The sequence below is a fragment of the Narcine bancroftii genome, chromosome 4, assembly GCF_036971445.1.
Source record: "Narcine bancroftii isolate sNarBan1 chromosome 4, sNarBan1.hap1, whole genome shotgun sequence".
NCBI classification, from domain to species: domain Eukaryota; kingdom Metazoa; phylum Chordata; class Chondrichthyes; order Torpediniformes; family Narcinidae; genus Narcine; species Narcine bancroftii.
The window spans coordinates 318,154,708-318,177,876 of NC_091472.1; the positions used below are offsets into that span (position 1 = coordinate 318,154,708).

At 48.5% G+C, this 23,169-nt stretch overlaps 1 protein-coding gene across 5 annotated transcripts in view; it reads left to right on the forward strand.

Annotated features, from left to right (window-relative positions):
* The window catches only part of ankzf1 (ankyrin repeat and zinc finger peptidyl tRNA hydrolase 1), a 59,476-nt gene that overhangs the window by 13,860 nt on the left and 22,447 nt on the right, over nt 1-23,169 (forward strand). For 2 of the 5 annotated variants that reach the window (XM_069936077.1, XM_069936076.1), the window contains exons 2-6: nt 2,601-2,710; nt 9,126-9,222; nt 12,928-13,148; nt 15,962-16,077; nt 21,050-21,203. In XM_069936077.1, the coding sequence (XP_069792178.1) occupies nt 2,663-2,710; nt 9,126-9,222; nt 12,928-13,148; nt 15,962-16,077; nt 21,050-21,203 (636 nt within the window). In that variant the 5' untranslated portion in view covers nt 2,601-2,662. Of the gene's footprint in view, nt 1-2,523; nt 2,711-9,125; nt 9,223-12,927; nt 13,149-15,961; nt 16,078-21,049; nt 21,204-23,169 lie in introns of all 5 variants that reach the window. The other 3 variants (XM_069936080.1, XM_069936078.1, XM_069936079.1) reach the window with 3 other exon arrangements.

Consider the following 23,169-nt stretch of genomic DNA (forward strand, 5'->3'; position numbering starts at 1 on the left):
GTTCTAGGAGCCGTAGGTGATGCCGGTAGAGGACCCATGATTCGGAGCCGAACAGGAGTGTGGGTATGACAACGGCTCTGTATACGCTTATCTTTGTGAGGTTTTTCAGTTGGTTGTTTTTCCAGACTCTTTTGTGTAGTCTTCCAAAGGCACTATTTGCCTTGGCGAGTCTGTTGTCTATCTCATTGTCGATCCTTGCATCTGATGAAATGGTGCAGCCGAGATAGGTAAACTGGTTGACCGTTTTGAGTTTTGTGTGCCCGATGGAGATGTGGGGGGGGCTGGTAGTCATGGTGGGGAGCTGGCTGATGGAGGACCTCAGTTTTCTTCAGGCTGACTATACACACATAGTTCGTGGTCATTTTTACTCTCATTACATGTCTTCATCTCTCTGCTTGTTTTGTAGTTGTTCTGCAAATTTTCGTGCTTCCTCTGGATCCGAGAATAGTCTGTTTTGTTGCCCTGGAATAACTATTTTAAGTACCGCTGGGTACTTTAACATAAATTTATATCCTTTTTTCCATAAGATCGTTTTTGCTGTATTGAACTCCTTCCTCTTCTTCAGGAGTTCAAAGCTGATGTCTGGATAGAAAAAATTTTTTGACCTTTGTATTCCAGTGGCTTTTTGTCTTCTCTTATTTTCTTCATTGTTTTCTCCAATATATTTTCTCTTGTTGTATATCTTAAGAATTTTACTAAAATGGATCTTGGTTTTTGCTGCGGTTGTGGTTTCGGGGCTAATGTTCTATGTGCCCTCTCTATTTCCATTTCTTCCTGTAATTCTGGTCTTCCCAGGACCCTGGGGATCCAATCTTTTATAAATTCTCTCATATTCTTGCCTTCTTCATCTTCCTTAAGGCCCACTATCTTTATATTATTTCTTCTATTATAGTTTTCTATTATATCTATCTTCTGAGCTAACAGCTCCTGTGTCTCTTTAACTTTTTTATTCGATTCTTCTAATTTCTCTTTTAAGTCTTCTACTTCCATTTCTACAATTGTTTCTCGATCTTCCATATTTTCCACTCCTTTTCCTAACTCTGATATGGTCATTTCCATTTTATTCATTTTTTCTTCTGCATTCTTAATTCTTTTTATCTCATTAAATTCTTGTAATTGCCATTCTTTCACTGATTCCATATATTCTTTAAAAAAAGCTACATCCATTGTCTTGCCTTTCTCTTCTTCTTCCACTTCTTTCTGTTCTTCTTCTTCTTCTTCCTCTGGATTGACCATCTGTTGTTTCCTTGTTTTCTTTTTACCCTCTTCTTTCTTGTTCTCGTTATTGTCTGTGTTCTGCACCTGTTGCTGTGCTGCAGGTGTCTCTCTCAGGTGTGGAGATCGACTCCGCAGCTGTTCCCCCCTCCCGTCAGTGGGTTTTTTTCTTGCGCGGTTCCGCACTTTTACTCGGCTCCGCGAGCCATTTTTGTCGTCCCGAGCCCGGGACTTCCACTGACCTGCGGGAGCGGGCCACTCTCTCCGCGGCGGGCCTCTTCGGACAGGTAAGGCCTTCACCTTCTTCTTCCGACATTCTTTCTTCTTCTTTTCTTCCCGTTGTTTTCGACTTTTCTCTCTTCGCTGCCATTTTCTTCTCACCTTTATTTTTACTTTATTATAAATTTTAATCTTGTACCTTTGTGCTTTGTGCGTTTTTTTTCAACTTTTCCGGAGAGGGCTGGAATTCCCTGACCGGCCACTACTCCATCACGTGACTCCTCCCTGGAAAATAATTCTTAAAGCATCTGCTATCTGAATGGCCACTTCCTTGAGTACCCTAGGGTGTAGATTATCAGGCCCTTGGGATTTATCTGCCTTCAATCCCATCAATTTCCCCAAGACTATGTCCTTAGAGATACTGATTTCTTTCAGTTCCTCCCTTGTATTAGTCTCTATGTTTCCCAACATCCTTGGGAGGTTATTTGTATCCTCTCTTGTGAAAACAGAACTAAAGTAAGAATTTAATTGGTCTGCCATTTCCTTATTCCCCATTATATATTCCCCTGATTCCGACTGCAAAGGACCTACTCTGGATTTCACCAATCTTTTCCTCTTGACATATTTATAAAAGCTTTTGCAGTCAGTTTTTATATTTGCCGCAAGCTTACTTTCGTAATTTATTTTTGCTCTCTTGATTAATCCCTTTGTCCTCCTTTGGTGCATCTTGAACTGCTCCCAGTCTTCGGTTGTGGTACTTTTTTAGGCCAATTGATATGCTCTCTCTTTGGACCCAATGCTGTATCTAATTTCCTGTTATCCACGGTTGAGTCACCTTTTTTGGTTTATTTTTATGCCAAACCGGTATAAACAATTTTTGCAATTTCTCCATTAGATCTGTGAATGCTTTCCATTGTCTATCCACAGTCAACTCCCCCATAAACACCACCCCATCAATCTTACTCAACTCCCGTCTCATACCATCATAATTCCCTTTATTTAAATTCAGGACCTTAGTCTCGGTTTTAATTTCATCACTCTCCATGTCGAGTGAGAATTCAATCATATTGTGATCGCTCCTACCCAAAGGGCCTCATCACGGGTGAACAGCTCATCGATTATGGTGCTAGCGTCTGACTGTTATAACCCCAGGACTTCTCCTACAGAAGACACTGCGGCTGATGTGAGGGCCAGTGAAGGACAGTCTGCACCAGAGATCTCCGACAAGATGACCTGCTCAGCTTGTGGATGCAGCTTCGACAGCCGAGAGGAGCAGGTAGGGTCCAGTGCTCAGCCGATGGCAGGGAGGGTGTAGACAGGAGGAGGTGTTGGTCAGAGCAGGGATGAGGAGTTTCATTGTTGAAGAGACTGGAGATTGTGTGGAAGATGAGTTGTGAGCAGCTGATTTTCAATGAAAGGTTCACTGATTGGTCCCCCTGTGGTTGAGGTTATAATTGGGGAAGGTGGTTGTTCTTATTCAGCTTCTTACAACTGGCGAAGGTACATGGATAAGAAAACATCCTGTCCGAGTGGGGGGGGGGGGTGGAGTCCACATGATGCAGCGGATGTAGGAGGATGCGAGCCCTGGGGCTCCTCTGAAGAATTCTCTTTGAAACCGCTCAAAATCACTGTTAAACTAGATGAATAGCTAGAACATGAACAAAAGAATGAAGACTCAAGCAAGGAAATTTAATTACCAATCAGAATTCAGCCTCTCATAAAATGGTGAGAGAGAGCAGGTGGAGAAGAATTGGATAGGCAGTCGTGGACCTCATGTACTCCCATGGAGGTATGCCTTAAACTGTAGTCACGTTTTCCATCTATAATAGATAGATGAGTTCCAATGAAACTAATTTAAATTGACTGGTTTCTATAGTAACTGATTTTTTTTTACAGTAATCATTTCTGAGTTGGGTGTTTTTAAAACCTATTATATTCAAAGTTGAATAATCTTGTCAAATAACCATATAACAATTACAGCATGGAAACAGACCATCTCGGTTCTTCTAGTCCGCACCGAACCAAGTCCTCTCCTCTAGTCCCACCTACCTGCACCCTGCCCAAACCCTCCATTCCCCTCCCATCCATATACCTATCTAATTTTTACTTAAATGACAAAATGGACTCTGCCGCCACTACTTCTCCCAGAAGCTCATTCACACAGCCACCACTCTCTGAGTGAAGAAGTTCCCCTTCACGTTACTTCTAAACTTTTGCCGCTTAACTCTTAACTCATGACCTCTTGTTTCAAGGGAAAAAAACACACAAATGCTGGAGAAACTCAGCAAGTCAAACAGGGCCTTTATGTAGCAAAGGTGAAGATACAGAACCAACGTTTTGGGCTTGAGCCCTTCATCAAGGTGTGGCTGAACATGAGAGATGTCCGAACAAAAGGGAGGGAGGGTGGTGAGGGTGTGAAGGGCCAGTTGAAGTAGACAAAGATGATGTGGTCAAACAATAATCATGGCTTTTATTTGCAGAAACTAATGGTACAATAATGAAAGACAATAGGTGCATATATAGTTATATCCAAGGGGAATGTCCTTAACAGTAGAGATAAAGCACAACCAATATTAGTACAGCAAGGCTCACCAGAGGGGAGACAGGCAGCTTGACAGACATTCACCACACTCTCCCCCCGGCAGAAGAAGGGTTAAAATCAAAAGGACTGCTGCTTGGAAGGACTGAAGCAAGCGATACATGGATACCATGTTTGGCCTTGAGATATTCTAACTGCCAAAATACGCCAGTATCTAGCAAGCAATCAAAATATAATGAGATGTTTTATGAAATTGTTATTTACGAATTCTGGTGCTTCGTCTCAAAACAGATGGCTCCTTTGCAACCTTGGGAACTGCTACAGATCCTGGGTCTGTAGTGTGGGAAGGAATGACTTCTGGACCCACTCCAGAATCACCAGCGTGAGGTAGTGGAGCCTCAGCATGGCCATCTGAAAACTTACTAGGGGTCACAGGCTGGGGGGTGGGGGGGGTGAGTCCAACCTCTCAGGCTCCCTCTGAGTAAGGGTTTGAGGAAGGGGCGAACCAGGCGGGGCCAGGTCTCTTAGGGGTACAGTGTCAGTACTCCCGTCTAAAAATTTAACATGAGCGTAGTTGGGGTTAGTATGCAGTAGCTGAACTGGTTGGACTAGGGGGTCTGTTTTATGCGCCCGAGCGTGGCTCTTCATCAGCACGGTTCCAGGCTCAGATAAACAGACTGGCCAGTCCATCACGGTTCCTGATTTCCTAGGAAAGGCAAACATACGTTCATGAGGTTTTTGATTTGTTGCAGTACACAGTAAAGACCGAATAGAATGTAGTGCCTCAGGCAGCACCTCCTGCCACCGGGTAACAGGGTAACCATGTGTTTTTAAAGCAAGATTAACAGTCTTCTCGACTGTAGCATTAGCCCTTTCAACCTGCCCATTGCCCTGGCGGTTGTAGATCATAGTATGGCTGGTGGCAATTCCTTTTCATAGCAGGGCTCGCCGCAGTCCAGCGCTCATGAATGCTGAGCCTCTATCGGTACGAATGTAATTGGGAAAACCAAAAATGCTGAAAATTCTGTTGTGACTTAATGACAGACACTGACGAGACATCAGGGCAGGGCATCGCAAAGGGAAACCTGGAATATTCATCAATTACAGTAAGGAAATATACATTTTTGTTGTTGGAAGGTAACGGCCCTTTAAAATCTAGGCTAATCCTCTCAAAAGGTCGGGTTGCCTTGATGAGAGTGGCCTCTGGAGCTTTGACATATTGCGGTTTGCATTCTGCGCAAACAGGACAGCTTTTAGTCAGTTTCCTGACTTCTTCCAGAGAGTAAGGAAGGTTCTTCGCCCTTATGTAGTGGAAGAATCTCGTGACTCCTGGGTGGCACAGTCTGCTATGGATCTCTTTTAGCCCCTCCAGCTGAGCACCAGCAGGAGATCGTGACAATGGGTCAGAGGGATGATTTAACCTGCCCGGTCTGTACTGGATCTCATAATTATAAGTTGAGTCTATTTGCCAGCGTGCCATCTTATTGTTCTTGATTTTACTTTTGTGTTTAGGACTGAACATGTAGGCTACAAATTTCTGATCAGTGACAAGAATAAATTTTCTGCCGGCAAGAAAGTGTCTCCAGTAGCGAACAGTTTCAATAATAGCCTGGGCTTCTTTTTCAATGGCAGGATGTTTAAGTTCAGGTCCGCGTAACGTGCGGGAGAAGAAGGCCATAGGTCTGCCCTTTTGATTAAGGGTTCCTGCCAAGGCACAATCTGAGGCACCAGTTTCCACTTGGAATGGGACGTCCTCGTCAATGGACGAGAGTGCAGCTTTGGCAATATCAGCTTTAATTCTCTCCAAAGCCTTCAAGGCCATTGGAGAGAGAGGAAAAGATTTAGTGTCAAACAGAGGGCGTGCCTTCGTGGCGTAGTCCCGAACCCATTTGCAGTAGTAGGAAAAGAATCCCATACACCTTTTAAGGGCTTTTGCTGAGTTTGGGGGTGGTAACTTCTTAAGGGGAGCCATTCTTTCCGGGTCAGGGCGGATTTCGCCCTTGCGGACCATGTAGCCCAGAATGGGTAGCTCTGTTGCGTTGAACACACATTTGTCCTCGTTAAATATAAGGTTGAGTTCTTTAGCTGTTGTTAAAAATTTCTTAAAGTTGTTGTCATGCTCAGTCTGTGTTTTCCCACAGATAGTGACATTATCCAGATAGGGAAACGTACCCTGTAACTCATACGTCCTAACAATCTTATCCATTTCCCTCTGAAACACTGACACACCATTAATGACTCCAAAAGGTACCCTTTTAAACTGGTGTAACATTACCCCCCCCCCCCCCCCACCCCCATCAACCTCAAAGGCTGTATAGGGTCATTCCTTTTTTTTAATGGGGATTTGGTGGTAAGCTGCTTTGAGGTCGATAGCGCAATACAAAGTGTACTCCACTATCTGATTAATCATTTCATTGATGCGTGGTAGGGGGTAGGCATCCAGGTTAGTGTAACGGTTGATTGTCTGGCTGTAGTCGATAGCCAGTTATTTCTTAGTGTGATTTTTCACAACTACCACCTGGGCTCGCCACTGACTCTTACTGGGTTCAATTACTCCCTCTAAGCCATCTCTGGGTCTCAGCTTTAATAAACTCATGATCCTCTTTGCTATAAGAACAGCTCTTAGTGGCAATTGGCCGACACTCAGGGGATAAATCACTGAAAAGGGAGGGAGCTTTGATCTTTAATGTGGACAGACCGCAGTAACTAGTGCGGGGGATGGTAAATGTCGGTAGTGGCCCACCAAAATTTAACACTACACTGTTCATCTGAAATTGAATATCTAACCCCAGGCACAGAGCTCCGGCATAATAAAGAGCCACACATCAGCCAGGCAATGTCCCTGCAAATTTAAAGTAACTTTACACTTGTCCCATACAGTTTTTGTAAGTTCAGTACAAGCTATCGATATCTTTCGGTTCACTGGATATCTGGCAACTCTCTCGTGGATGTAGCTGTCAGCACTAGACAATCCAGAGTCTCACCATTCACCTCCCCACTCATAGTCGACAGTTCCAGTCCATAACATCCCCCAAGCTTTGGAGTCAATTGAGCTATCACAGGGGATCTCATCTCACCGTCACTTGAAGTCGATTCAGCCTGCTCGTCTGAAGATTCCCCCTTTTCACAGTTGTCTTCCATTCCAGCTCCAGGACGCATTTTCTTGGTGCTTCTCTTCTTATCAGTGGGAGTACTTTTCGCCTTATAACTCTTTAGCAAAGTAGCTGAGTTTCCCACAATAGCTGCAGGTAGCAAATCGAACCAGGCCCTTCTGTCTGGGGTTTCAGCTCTTATCACCGAAGTAGCATTTTTCAGGAGTTCACCTTTTTCTTTCCTTCGGGGTTCCAGCACTCCTGGATGTTTCCTTTTCAGTTTCTAGCATTTCACTGGACCGCATGGCACTTCTCAGTGTTTTGGCTAAAGTGACTGACCGGTCATAGGTTAAGGGCTCCGTCTCCAGCAGCCTCTGTCGGATGTAACTGGAGTCAATCCCGTTGACTAAAGCATCCAGCTTCAAGGCATTGCGGTGTTGTTGCACGTTGACTGCCCTGACATCACATTCATTTGCCAGCGAGTCGAGGGCCAGTGCACAGGCAACATCACTTTCCCCGGGTTTCTGGCGTCTGGTCAGCAAGTGGTGTCGAGCAAGCACCACATTCCGTGGCGCTGCATAGTAAGCGGTCAGACGTTCTCGGGCTCTAGCCAGAGTGGTAGCTCCTTGCGTTACGGCGAAAGGGACCTCACCCAGCAGAGAGTTCAGGTGGCCCCACTGTATCGCCTCATCGACCACGCTGTTTCGAGCCATGTAATAATCAAAACAAGCAATCCAGTGGTTGAAAATTTCTCTACTGGTCGATTATCAGCCGCTCTGGCTTGAGGGCTCCATCCATTTCTGCCAATAAAATTGAAGTGCCAGTTGATGAAGTCGACAAAGACGATGTGGTCCAACTATAATCATGGCTTTTATGAGCAGAAACTCATGGTTCAATAATGAAAGACAATAGGTGCAGACACAGTTATACCCAAGGGGAGTGTCCTTAACAGTAGAGATCATCCACAGCCAATGTTAGTACAGCGAGGCTCGCCAGAGGGGAGACAGGCAGCTTGGCAGACATTCACCACAGGGTGGGAGGTGAGAAGTGGAGAGGCAGAGGAATGACCACAGTGGGGGGGGAGGGGGAGGGGAAGAGGAAGGAGTCTAAGCTAGGTGGAGAGAGGAAGGAAGTAGGAACTGGAATAATTAGTTAATGGTGGGGAGGGGGGGAAAGGGCAGCTAATTAGTGGAATGCAATGAACTCAGTGTTGTTCCTCCAATCAGGGTGGGGTCGTGTGAAAGGCCACGGACAGACGTGTGAGCCTGAGTGTGTGACTCAGAATTGAAATGGTTGGCTACGGGGAGGTCGCTTTTGTTGTGGCTGGGCGAAGCGATCTCCTCATCTGCAACTGGTCTCTCTGATGTAGAGAAGGCAAGAGAGAGACTGGATGTCACTATCTCGGGGGTTCTTTCCTGAACCCAACACACCAATGGCATCATGAAGAAAGCATATCAGCACCTCGACTTCCTCAAGAGTTTGCAGGAGTTTTGGTATCAAACCAGAAACGCTGGCAAATTTCTACAGAGGTGCGGTGGAAAGTGTGCTGACCGGCTGCATCACGGTCTGATATGGGGACACCAATAACCCCGAGTGCCAAGCTCTCCAAAAGATAGCGGACACAGTCCAGGACATCACAGGCAAAACCCTCCCCACCGTCGAGAACATCTGCAGGGAATGCTGCCCATCTGAGAGCAGCAGCAATCATCAAGGATTCACGCCACCCAGCACCCAGTTCTCGCTGCTGCTGTCAGGAAAGACTCGCACCACCAGGTTCAGGAACAGCTGCTCCCCCTCCACCATCAACGACAAACTCAATCAGGGACTCATTTAAGGACTCTGACTTGTGCGCTTTATTGATTTTGTTTCCTCCCTTTGTTAAAGTTCTGTTGACATCTGGATAGTGGGTAGAGTTTTTTTTGCACTGCCAATAAGTGGTAATTCTATCTCACCTGCAGGAAACCGAATCTCAGGGTTGAATGTGATGTGAATGTGATATTGCACTCTTACAATAAATCAGAATCTGAATCAGTGATCAGCTTTGCATTCTCTCTCTGCAGACTGAACACTACAAACTGGACTGGCACAGGTTTAACTTGAGGCAAAAGCTGATGGGAGCCCAGTCCGTCACTGCTGAGGGCTTTGAAAGAATAGCAGGTATTGTGTGACATGTCCTTGCTTCGTAATGATACCGAGTCTGACATAAAACACCCAGACACTTTGTGTCTGACCCCGGGAGTGTACGATGGGATGGTGCAGAGGGAGCTTCACTTTGTGTCTGACCCCGGGAGTGTGTGATGGGATGGTGCAGAGGGAGCTTCACTTTGTGTCTGACCCCGGGAGTGTGCGATGGGATGGTGCAGAGGGAGCTTCACTTTGTGTCTGACCCCGGGAGTGTGCGATGGGATAGTGCAGAGGGAGCTTCACCTTGTGTCTGACCCCGGGAGTGTGCGATGGGATGGTGCAGAGGGAGCTTCACTTTGTGTCTGACCCCGGGAGTGTGCGATGGGATGGTGCAGAGGGAGCTTCACTTTGTGTCTGACCCCAGGAATGTGTGATGGATGGTGTGGAGGGAGCTTCACTTTGTGTCTGACCCCGGGAGTGTGCGATGGGATGGTGCAGAGGGAGCTTCACTTTGTGTCTGACCCCAGGAATGTGTGATGGATGGTGTGGAGGGAGCTTCACTTTGTGTCTGACCCCGGGAGTGTGCGATGGGATGGTGCAGAGGGAGCTTCACTTTGTGTCTGACCCCGGGAGTGTGCGATGGGATGGTGCAGAGGGAGCTTCACTTTGTGTCTGACCCCAGGAATGTGTGATGGATGGTGTGGAGGGAGCTTCACTTTGTGTCTGACCCCGGGAGTGTGTGATGGGATGGTGCAGAGGGAGCTTCACTTTGTGTCTGACCCCAGGAATGTGTGATGGATGGTGTGGAGGGAGCTTCACTTTGTGTCTGACCCCGGGAGTGTGCGATGGGATGGTGCAGAGGGAGCTTCACTTTGTGTCTGACCCTGGGAGTGTACAATGGGAGTGTGCAGAGGGAGCTTCACTTTGTGTCTGACCCCGGGAGTGTGCGATGGGATAGTGCAGAGGGAGCTTCACCTTGTGTCTGACCCCGGGAGTGTGCGATGGGATGGTGCAGAGGGAGCTTCACTTTGTGTCTGACCCCGGGAGTGTGCGATGGGATGGTGCAGAGGGAGCTTCACTTTGTGTCTGACCCTGGGAGTGTGTGATGGAACGGTGTGGAGTGAGCTTCACTTTGTGTCTGACCCTGGGAGTGTACAATGGGAGTGTGCAGAGGGAGCTTCACTTTGTGTCTGACCCCGGGAGTGTGCGATGGGATGGTGCAGAGGGAGCTTCACTTTGTGTCTGACCCCGGGAATGTGTGATGGATGGTGTGGAGGGAGCTTCACTTTGTGTCTGACCCCAGGAGTGTGCGATGGGATGGTGCAGAGGGAGCTTCACTTTGTGTCTGACCCTGGGAGTGTACAATGGGAGTGTGCAGAGGGAGCTTCACTTTGTGTCTGACCCCGGGAGTGTGCAGAGGGAGCTTCACTTTGTGTCTGACCCCGGGAGTGTGCAGAGGGAGCTTCACTTTGTGTCTGACCCCGGGAGTGTGCAGAGGGAGCTTCACTTTGTGTCTGACCCCGGGAGTGTGCAGAGGGAGCTTCACTTTGTGTCTGACCCCGGGAGTGTGTGATGGGATGGTGCAGAGGGAGCTTCACTTTGTGTCTGACCCCAGGAGTGTGTGATGGAATGGTGCAGAGGGAGCTTCACTTTGTGTCTGACCCCAGGAGTGTGCGATGGGATGGTGCAGAGGGAGCTTCTGTGTCTGACCCCGGGAGTGTGTGATGGGATGGTGCAGAGGGAGCTTCACTTTGTGTCTGACCCCAGGAGTGTGTGATGGAATGGTGCAGAGGGAGCTTCACTTTGTGTCTGACCCCAGGAGTGTGCGATGGGATGGTGCAGAGGGAGCTTCACTTTGTGTCTGACCCCGGGAGTGTGTGATGGAATGGTGCAGAGGGAGCTTCACTTTGTGTCTGACCCCAGGAGTGTGCGATGGGATGGTGCAGAGGGAGCTTCACTTTGTGTCTGACCCCGGGAGTGTGCGATGGGATAGTGCAGAGGGAGCTTCACTTTGTGTCTGACCCCGGAGTGTGCAGAGGGAGCTTCACTTTGTGTCTGACCCCGGGATTGTGCGATGGGATGGTGCAGAGGGAGCTTCACTTTGTGTCTGACCCCGGGAGTGTGCGATGGGATGGTGCAGAGGGAGCTTCACTTTGTGTCTGACCCCGGGAGTGTACAATGGGACGGTGCAGAAGGAGCTTCACTTTGTGTCTGACCCCGGGAGTGTGCGATGGGATGGAAGAACATAAGAACTCGGAGCAGGAGTCGGCCATCCGGCCCATCGAGCCTACCCTGCCATTCAATGAGATCATGGGTGATCTGATGATAGGCTCATCTCCATCTACCTTTTTCCCACATCCCTGAATTCCTCTGCTATTTAAAATCTATCCAACCTTGTCTGAAATATATTTACTGAGATTGCCTCCACTGCTCAAATGGGCTTCACTTTGTTAGCACAATGCGATTGATCAGAACCGATTTGGGGTTTCAATCCCGCAGTTTGCACATTTTTCCCAGGGGCTCCAGTTTTTCCCACCGTTCAAAATGTACATGCGGTTGTAGGTTCATCAGGTGTAAATTGGGCGGCAAGGGCTCATGGGCTGAAATGGCCTGTTATCGTGCTGTATGTCTACATTTAAAAATTTAGTAAATTTAAAATTGTTGTTCCTGATCAATGTGGTGTTCATGAGTTTGTGGTTTTACTGCCTGTCATCACCTCAGCCTCCTGCTCAGCCTCCTGCTCAGCCTCCTGCTCAGCCTCCTGCTCAGCCTCCTGCTCAGCCTCCTGCTCAGCCTCCTGCTCAGCCTCCTGCTCAGCCTCCTGCTCAGCCTCCTGCTCAGCCTCCTGCTCAGCCTCCTGCTCAGCCTCCTGCTCAGCCTCCTGCTCAGCCTCCTGCTCAGCCTCCTGCTCAGCCTCCTGCTCAGCCTCCTGCTCAGCCTCCTGCTCAGCCTCCTGCTCAGCCTCCTGCTCAGCCTCCTGCTCAGCCTCCTGCTCAGCCTCCTGCTCAGCCTCCTGCTCAGCCTCCTGCTCAGCCTCCTGCTCAGCCTCCTGCTCAGCCTCCTGCTCAGCCTCCTGCTCAGCCTCCTGCTCAGCCTCCTGCTCAGCCTCCTGCTCAGCCTCCTGCTCAGCCTCCTGCTCAGCCTCCTGCTCAGCCTCCTGCTCAGCCTCCTGCTCAGCCTCCTGCTCAGCCTCCTGCTCAGCCTCCTGCTCAGCCTCCTGCTCAGCCTCCTGCTCAGCCTCCTGCTCAGCCTCCTGCTCAGCCTCCTGCTCAGCCTCCTGCTCAGCCTCCTGCTCAGCCTCCTGCTCAGCCTCCTGCTCAGCCTCCTGCTCAGCCTCCTGCTCAGCCTCCTGCTCAGCCTCCTGCTCAGCCTCCTGCTCAGCCTCCTGCTCAGCCTCCTGCTCAGCCTCCTGCTCAGCCTCCTGCTCAGCCTCCTGCTCAGCCTCCTGCTCAGCCTCCTGCTCAGCCTCCTGCTCAGCCTCCTGCTCAGCCTCCTGCTCAGCCTCCTGCTCAGCCTCCTGCTCAGCCTCCTGCTCAGCCTCCTGCTCAGCCTCCTGCTCAGCCTCCTGCTCAGCCTCCTGCTCAGCCTCCTGCTCAGCCTCCTGCTCAGCCTCCTGCTCAGCCTCCTGCTCAGCCTCCTGCTCAGCCTCCTGCTCAGCCTCCTGCTCAGCCTCCTGCTCAGCCTCCTGCTCAGCCTCCTGCTCAGCCTCCTGCTCAGCCTCTCACACCTCTCTTCCAGGTGATGTCTCCAGTATATCTGGCTCTGATTCTGACGAATGGGATTCCTATGCCGATCTTGAGGGGCTGGATTTCCACAGCACGCAGCATGTTTCCAGTGCAGTCAGTAGGGAACATCCTGTAGAAGAGAGGTCTCCCTGCCGGTATCATCCTCGCATCCTCTTTCGGTCAGTTGAGGGAGAGTACCTCTCTGTGTACCGCTGCATCCTGCAGGGAAAGCAGGTAATGTGGAGAGCTGACACCTCTCCAACCCTCTTCTCCTCTTCCCCAACCCCCACCTCCTCCAGTCCCCAATTTCCCATCTGAGAAAAAGAAGATTGGACCTTTCTGAGAAGAATGTCACAGCCATTCAATTCTCTCGCAACTGCTCTGATTGTTCTGTGTGAGAAAAATCAGCCTGTTGGGCAGAACCTTCCCACAAACTGTCTTTGGGGAATGTTAAACTATTTGTCTTATCACGGCAGAGAGTGCTGAGGCCCACAGGGTCCTCCATTCAGCACAGGGAGAGCACAAGGCCCGTCAGTGTCCTGTGTCCAGCACAGGGAGAGCGCAGGCCCGTCAGTGTCTTGCGTACAGCATGGCAGGGAATGTGCAGGCCCTTCACCTGCGTTCAGCATGGAGAGCATAGGTCCATCATCATCCTGCGTTCAGTACAGGGAGAGCGCAGGCCCATCAGTGTTCTTCGTCTAGCTCGTCGGGGAGTGCTCGGGCCCATCAGTGTTCTGTGTTCAGCACAGCAGGGAGATTGCAGGCCTGTCATTATCATGCATTCAGCATGGAGAGCACAACCCCGTCAGTGTCTTGTGTTCAGCATAGGGAGAGAGGAGGCCCGTCAGTATCCTGCGTTTGTTGTAATAAATGCGATGTAACGAGAACCATGATCTTCAGAATCACAGAACACTACAGCTCAGAATCAGGCCCTTTGGCCATCTAGTCCATGTCAAAGTATTTATTCGACCCAGTCCCACTGACCTGCACCCAGTTGATAGCCCTCCATATCCTTCCCATCCATGTACTTGTCCAAATTCTTAAATGTTAAAGTTGAGCCCACATTAACCACTTCAGCTGGCAGCTCATTCCACAACCCCAACCCACTCTGTGTGAAGAAGTTCCCCCTCATGTTCCCCCTAAACCTTTCCCCTTTCACCCTTAACTCATGTCCTCTGGTTTGTATCTCACCCACCCTCAGTGGAAAAACCCTGTCTACATTTATTCTGTCTGTCCCCCTCATCATTTTAAATACCTCCATCAAATCTCCCCTCATTCTTCTACACTCCAGGGAATAAAGTCCTTATTTGTTTAACCTTTCCCTGTAACTCAGTCCCTGAAGTCCGGGCAACATCCTAGTAAATCTTTTCTGAACTCTTTTTATCTTATTGATCTCTTTCCTGTGGTTCGGTGACCAAAACTGCACAAAATCCTCCAAATTTGGCCTCCCCAATATCTCATACAGCATCAACATAACATCTCTGATGCTCAGTACTGATTTATGAACGGCAGTAGACCAAGAGCTCTCTTTAAGGGTTGCATTCTCATTGTTCCCAGGGAATATGTATAGCATATACACCTTATGTATAGCAGGCCACTGGTACATTCACATCATGGTCCTGTTTTTTGAGCTGCTCAGGGGTGTTTAACTTGGGTTTGTGCTGATTACATGAGACATGGGAGCAGAAATAGGCCATTCAGCCTATTGAGTCTTCCCCACCATTTAATCATGAGCTTATCCATTTCCCCACTCAGCCCACTGCCCAGCCGTCTCCCCATAACCTTTGATGCCCTGACTAATCAAGAACCTATCAATCTCTGATACATAAGACCGTCCAGTCCAGGCCCTTCAGCCCATGATGCTGAACTGACCCACATAATCCTACTCCCCACAAATTAATCCATACTAACCTCGCAGCCCATAACCCTCAATTTTTCTTGTATCAGCATGCCTATCTAATTTAAATTTAGACATGCAGTGCAGGAACAGGGCATTTCAGCCCACAAGCCTGTCCTGCCCAATTACACCCAATTGACCTACACCCAGGTACATTTTGAACGGTGGGAGGAAACTGGAGCACCCAAAGGAAATTCACATACACATGGTGAGAACATACAAACTCCTTACAGATAGTGCAGGATTCGACCCCAAATCACTGGTACTGTAACAGCGTTACACTAACTGTACCGCCCCTAAGAGTCTTTTGAATATCCCTATTGTACCACCCCCAGCACCCACCACTCTGTGTTAAAATGATGTCTCCTAATCCTTCCTCCACACCTTAAACAGATGTCCTCTGGAGTTGGCCATTGTCACCTTTGGGGAAAAGTACTGGCTGTCCACCCTATCTCTGCCCCTCATAATCTTGCATACTCTTGCCCCTCCGTCGCTCCAAAGGGAAAAGCCATAGCTCCGTCAACCTTTCCTCATGACATATCTTCCAATCCTGGAAGTGTACTGGTAAATCACTTCTGCGTCCTCTAAAGGATCCACATCCTTCCTATAAGGTGTTGCCAGAACTGAATGCGGTGCTCTAAGTATTGCAACGTTGCCTTGAATGTTTTCCAAGAGCCTTGGTAAGCACTTTTAATGGGGTCCTCTTGCATTTCCCCAGGGAGAAGTGTTAACCGAACCCTCCAGTAGTTTTCCTAAAAGGAGAAGATTTGAACTTTCTCAGTGGTGCATCTCAAAGCTTTATTGTTCATGTCTTTGTCTTTTTTTTGAATGAAGGAATTATATTTGCTACTTTCAATCTAGAACAATGATTCTCAACATTTTTCTTTCCACTCACGTACCACCTGGAGTAATCGATTACTAACCACAGAGCACCTACACCTTTCTATGCCATAAGTGCTCTGTGGTTAGTAAGGGATTACTTCAGGTGGTTTGTGAGTGGAAAGAAAAAGTAGAGAACCACTGCTCTAGGGACTGTTAGGTGTTTAGATCAAAGTGTCAACTGTTCTGCAAGCTGTATTTTGGATGAAGCCATTAGAAGCAGAAGGCTGGCCAGTGCTTTTAACTGGTGGTGACTGCTGCTTTCCTACAGATGTCTGGGGAGGATGAGAACAGCTTCCTGGCATCGCTCCTTAGCCTCAGTCCTGAGACGGTCTGGGTCATTCTCATGACAGGTGGTGGGCATTTCGCTGGAGCTGTGTTTCGAGGGCAAGTATTGCTTCCTGACCTAGGGTGCAGGACATCGTTCTGTGAGAGGGATGGCTCAGGTGGGCAGGATGTGAGGAAGGTGTTTAGTGGTCTGGCCTTCATTGGGTGGGTTGTGGAGCTGGACAAGGCAATGGTGAGACCACACAGACTGTGTGCATTTCCCCCTCTGCCTTCCAGCTGCAGCGGGATCCCACCACCTGCCACGTCTTCCCCTCTTTACCTCTGCCTGCCTTCTGCATGGGTCACTCCGTCCATGCTTGGTCTCATCCCACACCCTGACCATGACACCAGCCCTTCCTCTTGCAACTGCAGGAGGTGCAGCATGTTTTTACACCTCCTCCCACTCCACTGACGAGGGAGCGAAACAGCCTTTGTACTGGAGTAAAGGTCTGTCTGCTCTTCCTCCACCCTGGTCTGCTGCACTCAGTGCTCCCATGGCCTCAGTATCAGTAAGTTCACGAGAGCACCTGCACTCTGTCCACAGTAGCAATCCCAAACTCCCAGTTACCTGTCATAGAACATTACAGCACAGTGCAGGCCCTTGTGCTGCACACAGTGCAGGCCCACAATGTTGTGCCAACCTATACATACCCAAATATCCTCGTGGTTTTCTTGCCATTGGAATTAGTTAATTTGTGAAGTATTGTGTGCTTCTTGGAGGAAACATCAAGTCCCCAATAAACAAATACACACACAGGCGTCTTCGCTCTGTGGAAAATGGAACAAAGTCCATCATCCTCGACCTCAAGTGATACCCGTGACGATACCAAAAACCTTAGCCGTCCTTACCTCTTGTAGATCTCTATTAAGTCTTCTCTCATTCTTCTACACTCTAAAGAGAAAAGTCCCAGCTCTGCTAACCTTGCCTCATTAGACTTGTTTCTCAATCCAGGCAACATCCTGGTGAATCTCCTCTGCCCCCTCTCCACAGCTTCCACATCCTTCCTATAATGAGGTGACCAGAACTGAACACAATATGTTAAGTGAGGTCTCACCAGAGATTTGTAGAGTTGCAACATGACCCCTCTACTCCTGAACTCAGTCCCCCTATTAATGAAGCCCAGCATCCCATAGGCCTTCTTAACTACCCTATCAACCCGTGCGGTGACCTTGAGGGATGTAAGGATATGGATCCCAAGGTTTCTCTGTTCATCCACATTCTGGCCATTAACCCTGTGCTCACCCTTCTGGTTTGTCCTTCCAAAATCCTCACCTCACACTGATCCGGATCGAACTCCATCTGCCACTTTTCTGCCCAACTCTGCATCCTGTCTATATCCTCTTGTCACCTTCAACAACCTTCAGCTCCATCCACAACTCCTCCAACCTTCATATCATCCATAAACTTACTGACTCATCCTTCCACCTTTTCATCCAAGTCATTTATAAAAATCACAAAGAGCAGGGGTCCCAGAACAGATTCCTGCGGCCCCTCCACTAGTCACCGACCTCCAGGCAGAATACTTTCCTTCCACTACTACTCTCTGCTCTCTACCTACAAGCCAATTTTTTAAATCCAAACAGCCAAAGTTCCACTGATCCCGTGCTCATGATTTTGTGAATGAGTCTCATGGGGGAACTTGTCAAATGATCCACATCTTCCACTCTACCCTCATCAATTTCCTTTGTTACCTCCTCATTAAAACTCAATTAGCCATGCTGACGATCCTTGAGAAGACTGGACCTCCAAATACTCATAAATCCTGTCCTTAAGAATCCTCTCCATTAATTTGCACACCCCTGACGTAAGACTCGCCTGTCTGAAATTCCCAGGATTCTCCCTATTACCGTTTATAGACAAGGGGACTAAATTTGCCATTGTCCAAACTTCCACACCTCCCCTGTGGCCAAGGAGGTTGCAGAGATTATTTCCAATGCTCCAGGTATCTCAACCCTCACTTCCCAACCTTGACATTTCAGTTCCCCTTCCATCCTATGACCTGTCCATCCTCAACCTTCTCCATTGGCAGAGTTCCAACACAACATAGAGAAACCGCTCCTTGTGTCCTAACTGAGTCTACAGCCAGTGGTGGAAACAATGAATTTATCCATTTCAGGTCATCCTCCCCTCCCCAGCTTCTCTCCTCATTTTTTTGTTCCCCCTTCTCGCTTTCTCACTCCCTCCCCCAAACCTGTTCCCCCTGCCCTTCCTATTTCCCATAATGGTTCCCATGATCCCTTCCCCACTGATGGCCTTTGTGCTCCCACTCATTCCCCTCCATCTCCTTCACCCTCCCCTCCTCCACATAATGACCCCTCCTCCTTTCTATCCTCCGCACTCTCAGTCCTGACGCAGGATCTCAACCCCCAATAAATGCTGCTGAACCCCTCGACATTCCAACTCTGGCAGTCTCCTGTATCTCCCTCCTTCATTCAAGGACCAAGAACCTTGACAAGAGCAGGGCAGGGTAGACGTTGTCCATGTCTACATTGACTTCACCACATTGGCAGGGAAGGTCAGAGCCCATGGGATCCAAGGTGAGCTGACCAATTGGCAGAGTGGGATTGATGGTGGGAGTGACCAGAGTTTGGTGCTGGGTCCACCGTAGTAACAGAGGTGGCAATGTAGAACTTGGTGAGTACGTTTGTGGATGACACCAAGATTGGTGTTGTGGAGGAAAGTGAGGAAGGCCACCTTGGCTGCCAGTGGGATTGGGCCAAAGGGCTTTTTCAATGCTGGAAAATTCTATAATCGCGTGCCTCTCCAGATAGACTCATGGAATTTGCTACAGTGCCAAACCAGGCCCTTCAGCCCATCTAGTCTATGCCAAACTATATTCTACATAGTCCCACTGCCCTGCGCCTGGACCAAACCCCTCCCATCCATGTACCCATCCAAATTCTTTTTATATGTTAAAATCAAGCCCACATTCACCACTTCAGCTGTCAGCTCATTCCACACCCCCACCTCTTTCTGTGTGAAGTCATTCTCCCTCATGTTCCCTTTAAAGATTTCCCTTAACCTCAATGTCTCAAGTGAGCACAGTACAGGCCCTTCAGCCCTCGATGTTGTACTGACCAAGAAATGTGTATTCCAACCAAAAAGAAAGTCCAAATTCTCTCTACCTCTTTTTCTTTCATAAGATAACATAACAATTACAGCACGGAAACAGGCCATTAGGCCCTTCTAGTCCGCACCGAACCAAACACCCCTCTCTAGTCCTACCTCCCTGCACAATGCCCATAACCCTCCATCTTCTTCTCATCCATATACCTGTCCAACCTTTTCTTAAATAATACAATTGACTCCACCGCCACTATTTCTCCCGGAAGCTCATTCCACACGTCTACCACTCTCTGAGTAAAGAAGTTCCCCCTCATGTTACCTCTAAACCTCTGCCCCTTAATTCTTAACTCATGTCCTCTTGTTTTAATCTTTCCTCCTCTTAACGGAAATAGTCTATCCACATCCTCTCTGTCTATCCCTTTCATAATCTTAAATACTTCTATCAAATCCCCTCTCAACCTTCTACGCTCCAAAGAATAAAGACCTAATCTGTCCAATCTCTCCCTATACTCTAGATGCTTAAACCCAGGCAACATTCTGGTCAACCTTCTCTGCACTCTCTCCACTCTGTTTATATCCTTCCTATAATTAGGCGACCAGAACTGCACACAGAACTCCAAATTAGGCCGCACCAACGTCTTATACAATCTCAACATCACCTCCCAACTCCTATATTCCATGCAATGATTGATAAAGGCCAGCATACTAAAAGCCTTCTTCACCACTCTATTCACGTGGGTTTCTACCTTCAGGGAACGATGTTCCGTTACTCCTAAATCTTTCTGCTCTTCTGTATTCATCAATGCTCTCCCATTTACCACGTATGTCCTGTTCTGATTCTTCTTACCAAAATGAAGCACCTCACACTTATCAGCATTAAATTCCATCTGCCATTTTTCAGCCCACTTTTCTAAGCAGCCCAAATCCCTCTGCAATCCTTGAAAACCTTCTTCATTATCCACTATTCCACCTATCTTAGTATCGTCTGCATATTTACTAATCCAATTCACCACCCCATCATCTAGATCATTAATGTATATAACGAACAACAATGGGCCCAATACAGATCCTTGAGGCACACCACTGGTCACCGGCCTCCAACCTGACAGACAATTATCCACTACCACTCTCTGGCCTCTCCCTTTCAGCCAATGTTCGACTATCTCAAAATTTATACCTAAAGACTGCACCTTCTTAACTAACCTTCCATGTGGTATCTTATCGAAGGCCTTACTGAAGTCCATATAGACAACATCCACTGCGCTACCCTCATCCACATTCCTAGTCACCTCTTCAAAAAATTCAATCAGATTGGTCAAACGTGACCTTCCTCCCACAAATCCATGTTGAGTGCTCCTGATCAGACCCTGTCTATCCAGATGTTTATAAGTCCTATCTCTAAGAATTTTCTCCATTAATTTACCTACCACAGACGTCAAACTTACAGGCCGATAGTTGCCAGGCTTCCTCCTTGAACCCTTTTTAAATAACGGAACCACATGCGCAATGCGCCAATCCTCCGGCACTATCCCCATATCTAATGACATTTGGAAAATTACCGCCAGAGCCTCTGCTATTTCCTCCTTCACTTCTCTCAGTGTCCTGGGGAAGATCCCGTCTGGTCCCGGAGACTTATCCACCTTCATTCATGTTCCTGTCTAAGAATCTCTTAAATGCCCCTAATGTTCCAGCATCCACAACTCTGTAAGAAAAAACTTAACCCTGACGTCTCCCTAAACCTTCCTCCCTTCACCTTGTACAGATGACCTCCGGTACCCCTCATCAATCACGTCACTTCTCCAGGGAAAACAGACCCAGTCTTTCCCACTGTCTTCTGTGCTGGCAGTCCGGGTGTCCCTGGGAATTGGTGTCCACGCATGCTACCTCTGGCCTGTGTAGGTGATGTGGAAACCAGGGGGTAATGCATCCCATCTCGTTACTGTGTCTTGCTATTTCCTTCTCCAGGGATGTTGTCATTCAGCACAAGACCTTTCACCGATATACTGTGCGTGCCAAGCGTGGTGTGGCCCAGGGAGTAAGAGACGGACAGAATCGAAGCCATGCCCCAAAGTCAGCGGGAGCCTCGATGAGGCGCTACAATGAAGCTGCACTCGTCAAGGTCAGGAGGTTGTGATCTCCCTCCACCCCATGCCAGCAGAGACAGGATGCCTGTCTGTACATGAACACAGGGAGCTAGTGGCTGTGTCAACACAGGGAGGCAGCCCCACGGAGGTGGTGGACCCAGCTGGAGTCAGACTGAGTTGGGGCAGGCAAGGTGGGGGGGGTCAGTCAGACAAGATGGGAGGGAGACAGGAGAAATCAGGCGGGGGGCAGTTGGACTGGGCAGGAGAGGTGGGCGACACCGAGTGGGGGGAACAGGGAGGGGCTCAGTCAGACCGGGTGTGGGGGGAAAACCAGGGTGGGGGAGTGCGGGAGGCTTCATTCGGACCAGCTGGCTGCTGTGGGTGGTCATATCATAAGGGATCCAGGGCAAGATCCAGATGGTCAGATCACTTGGGATCCAGGCTGAGATCCAGATGGTCAGATCACATGGGATCTGGGGTGAGATCTGGGTGGTCAGATCACATGGGATCTGGGGTGAGATCTGGATGGTCGATCACATGGGATCTGGGGTGAGGTCTGGATGGTCAGATCACATGGGATCTGAGATGAGATCTGGATGGTCAGATCCCATGGGATCTGGGGTGAGATCCGGATGGACAGATCCCATGGGATCCAGGGTGACATCTGGATGGACAGATCACATGGGATCCAGAGTGAGATCCGGATGGTCAGATCACATAGGATCCAGGTTGAGATCCAGATGGTCAGATTACATGGGATCCAAACTAAGATCCAGGTGGTCAGATTCCATGGGATCCAGGTCAAGATCCAGACGGTCAGATCACATTGGATCCGTGGCAAGGTGGCCAATTAGTTGAAGATAGGGCTCGATGCTGTGCAGCAGAAGAGAGGTGTAGACAGTTATCACTCCAACTGGAGGTCTGGAGCCGTGGTGTGTTGCAGGGATCAATGTTGGTCATCAGTATTCATGAGTTAAATAACAATGTCGTTAGCATAGTTGGTACATTTGCAGTGGGACATGTTCAACTCTGCGACCTGTCGCTGGCTGCAGGTTTGTTGCTTGTGACGTTAGCTTTGTTGGTGGGTTTGAGTTGGGGAACAAGAGAAGTCCTTTCCTCAAGGATGTCAGTTCTGTGAACCCTTAGTCTCGTGGCATGTGTTTCTGTTGTCAGGGATTTCATTTAATGAATTGAAATTAAACTAACAACAGGAAACATATCAGTAAGATAGAAAGATTTACTAGGATGTTGCCCGGACTTCAGGAACTGAGTTACAGGGAAAGGTTAAACAGGTTAGGACTTTATCCCCTGGAGCGTAGAAGAATGAGGGGAGATTTGATGGAGGTATTTAAAATGATGAGGGGGAACAGAAAGAGTAAATGTAGACAGGGTTTTTCCACTGAGGGTGGGTGAGATACAAACCAGAGGACATGGGTTAAGGGTGAAAAGGGAAAAGTTTAGGGGGAACATCTTCACACAGAGAATGGTGGGCTCAATTTTAACATTTAAGGGAAATTTGGACAGTACATGGATGGGAGGGGTATGGAGGAATATGGACTGGGTTCAGGTCAGTGGGACTCAGCAGAAAAGTGGTTCAGCACAACTAGAAGGGCCGAAGGGGCCTGGTTCTGTGCTGTAATGTTCTATGGTTATAAAGACTTGGTCCGTTGATGGAGTTCAGGCTCCAGCAGATCAGTACTCATTCCTAGAGACTGTTCCCATGCAGATGCAGTCAGGATGACAGTTGTGGGGATGGCAGTGTGTCTTTGGTTTCTGTTATAATCTACTCTTTAGCAGCCAGGAGCCTGGGGAGAATTCTCTTCAACTGGTGTGGTACAATTACTGATCTGCACCTGAGCAATTAATTTGTCAACACAGCCCCTGCTTCCCAGTATTTGACCATAAGCAATCAGGGCTCAAAAGGCACACGGATGTCTGAGCTCCTTCCAGTGATACCCGCACCCACTAGATTTGTGACCATGATTGTGAGCTGGGCCATGT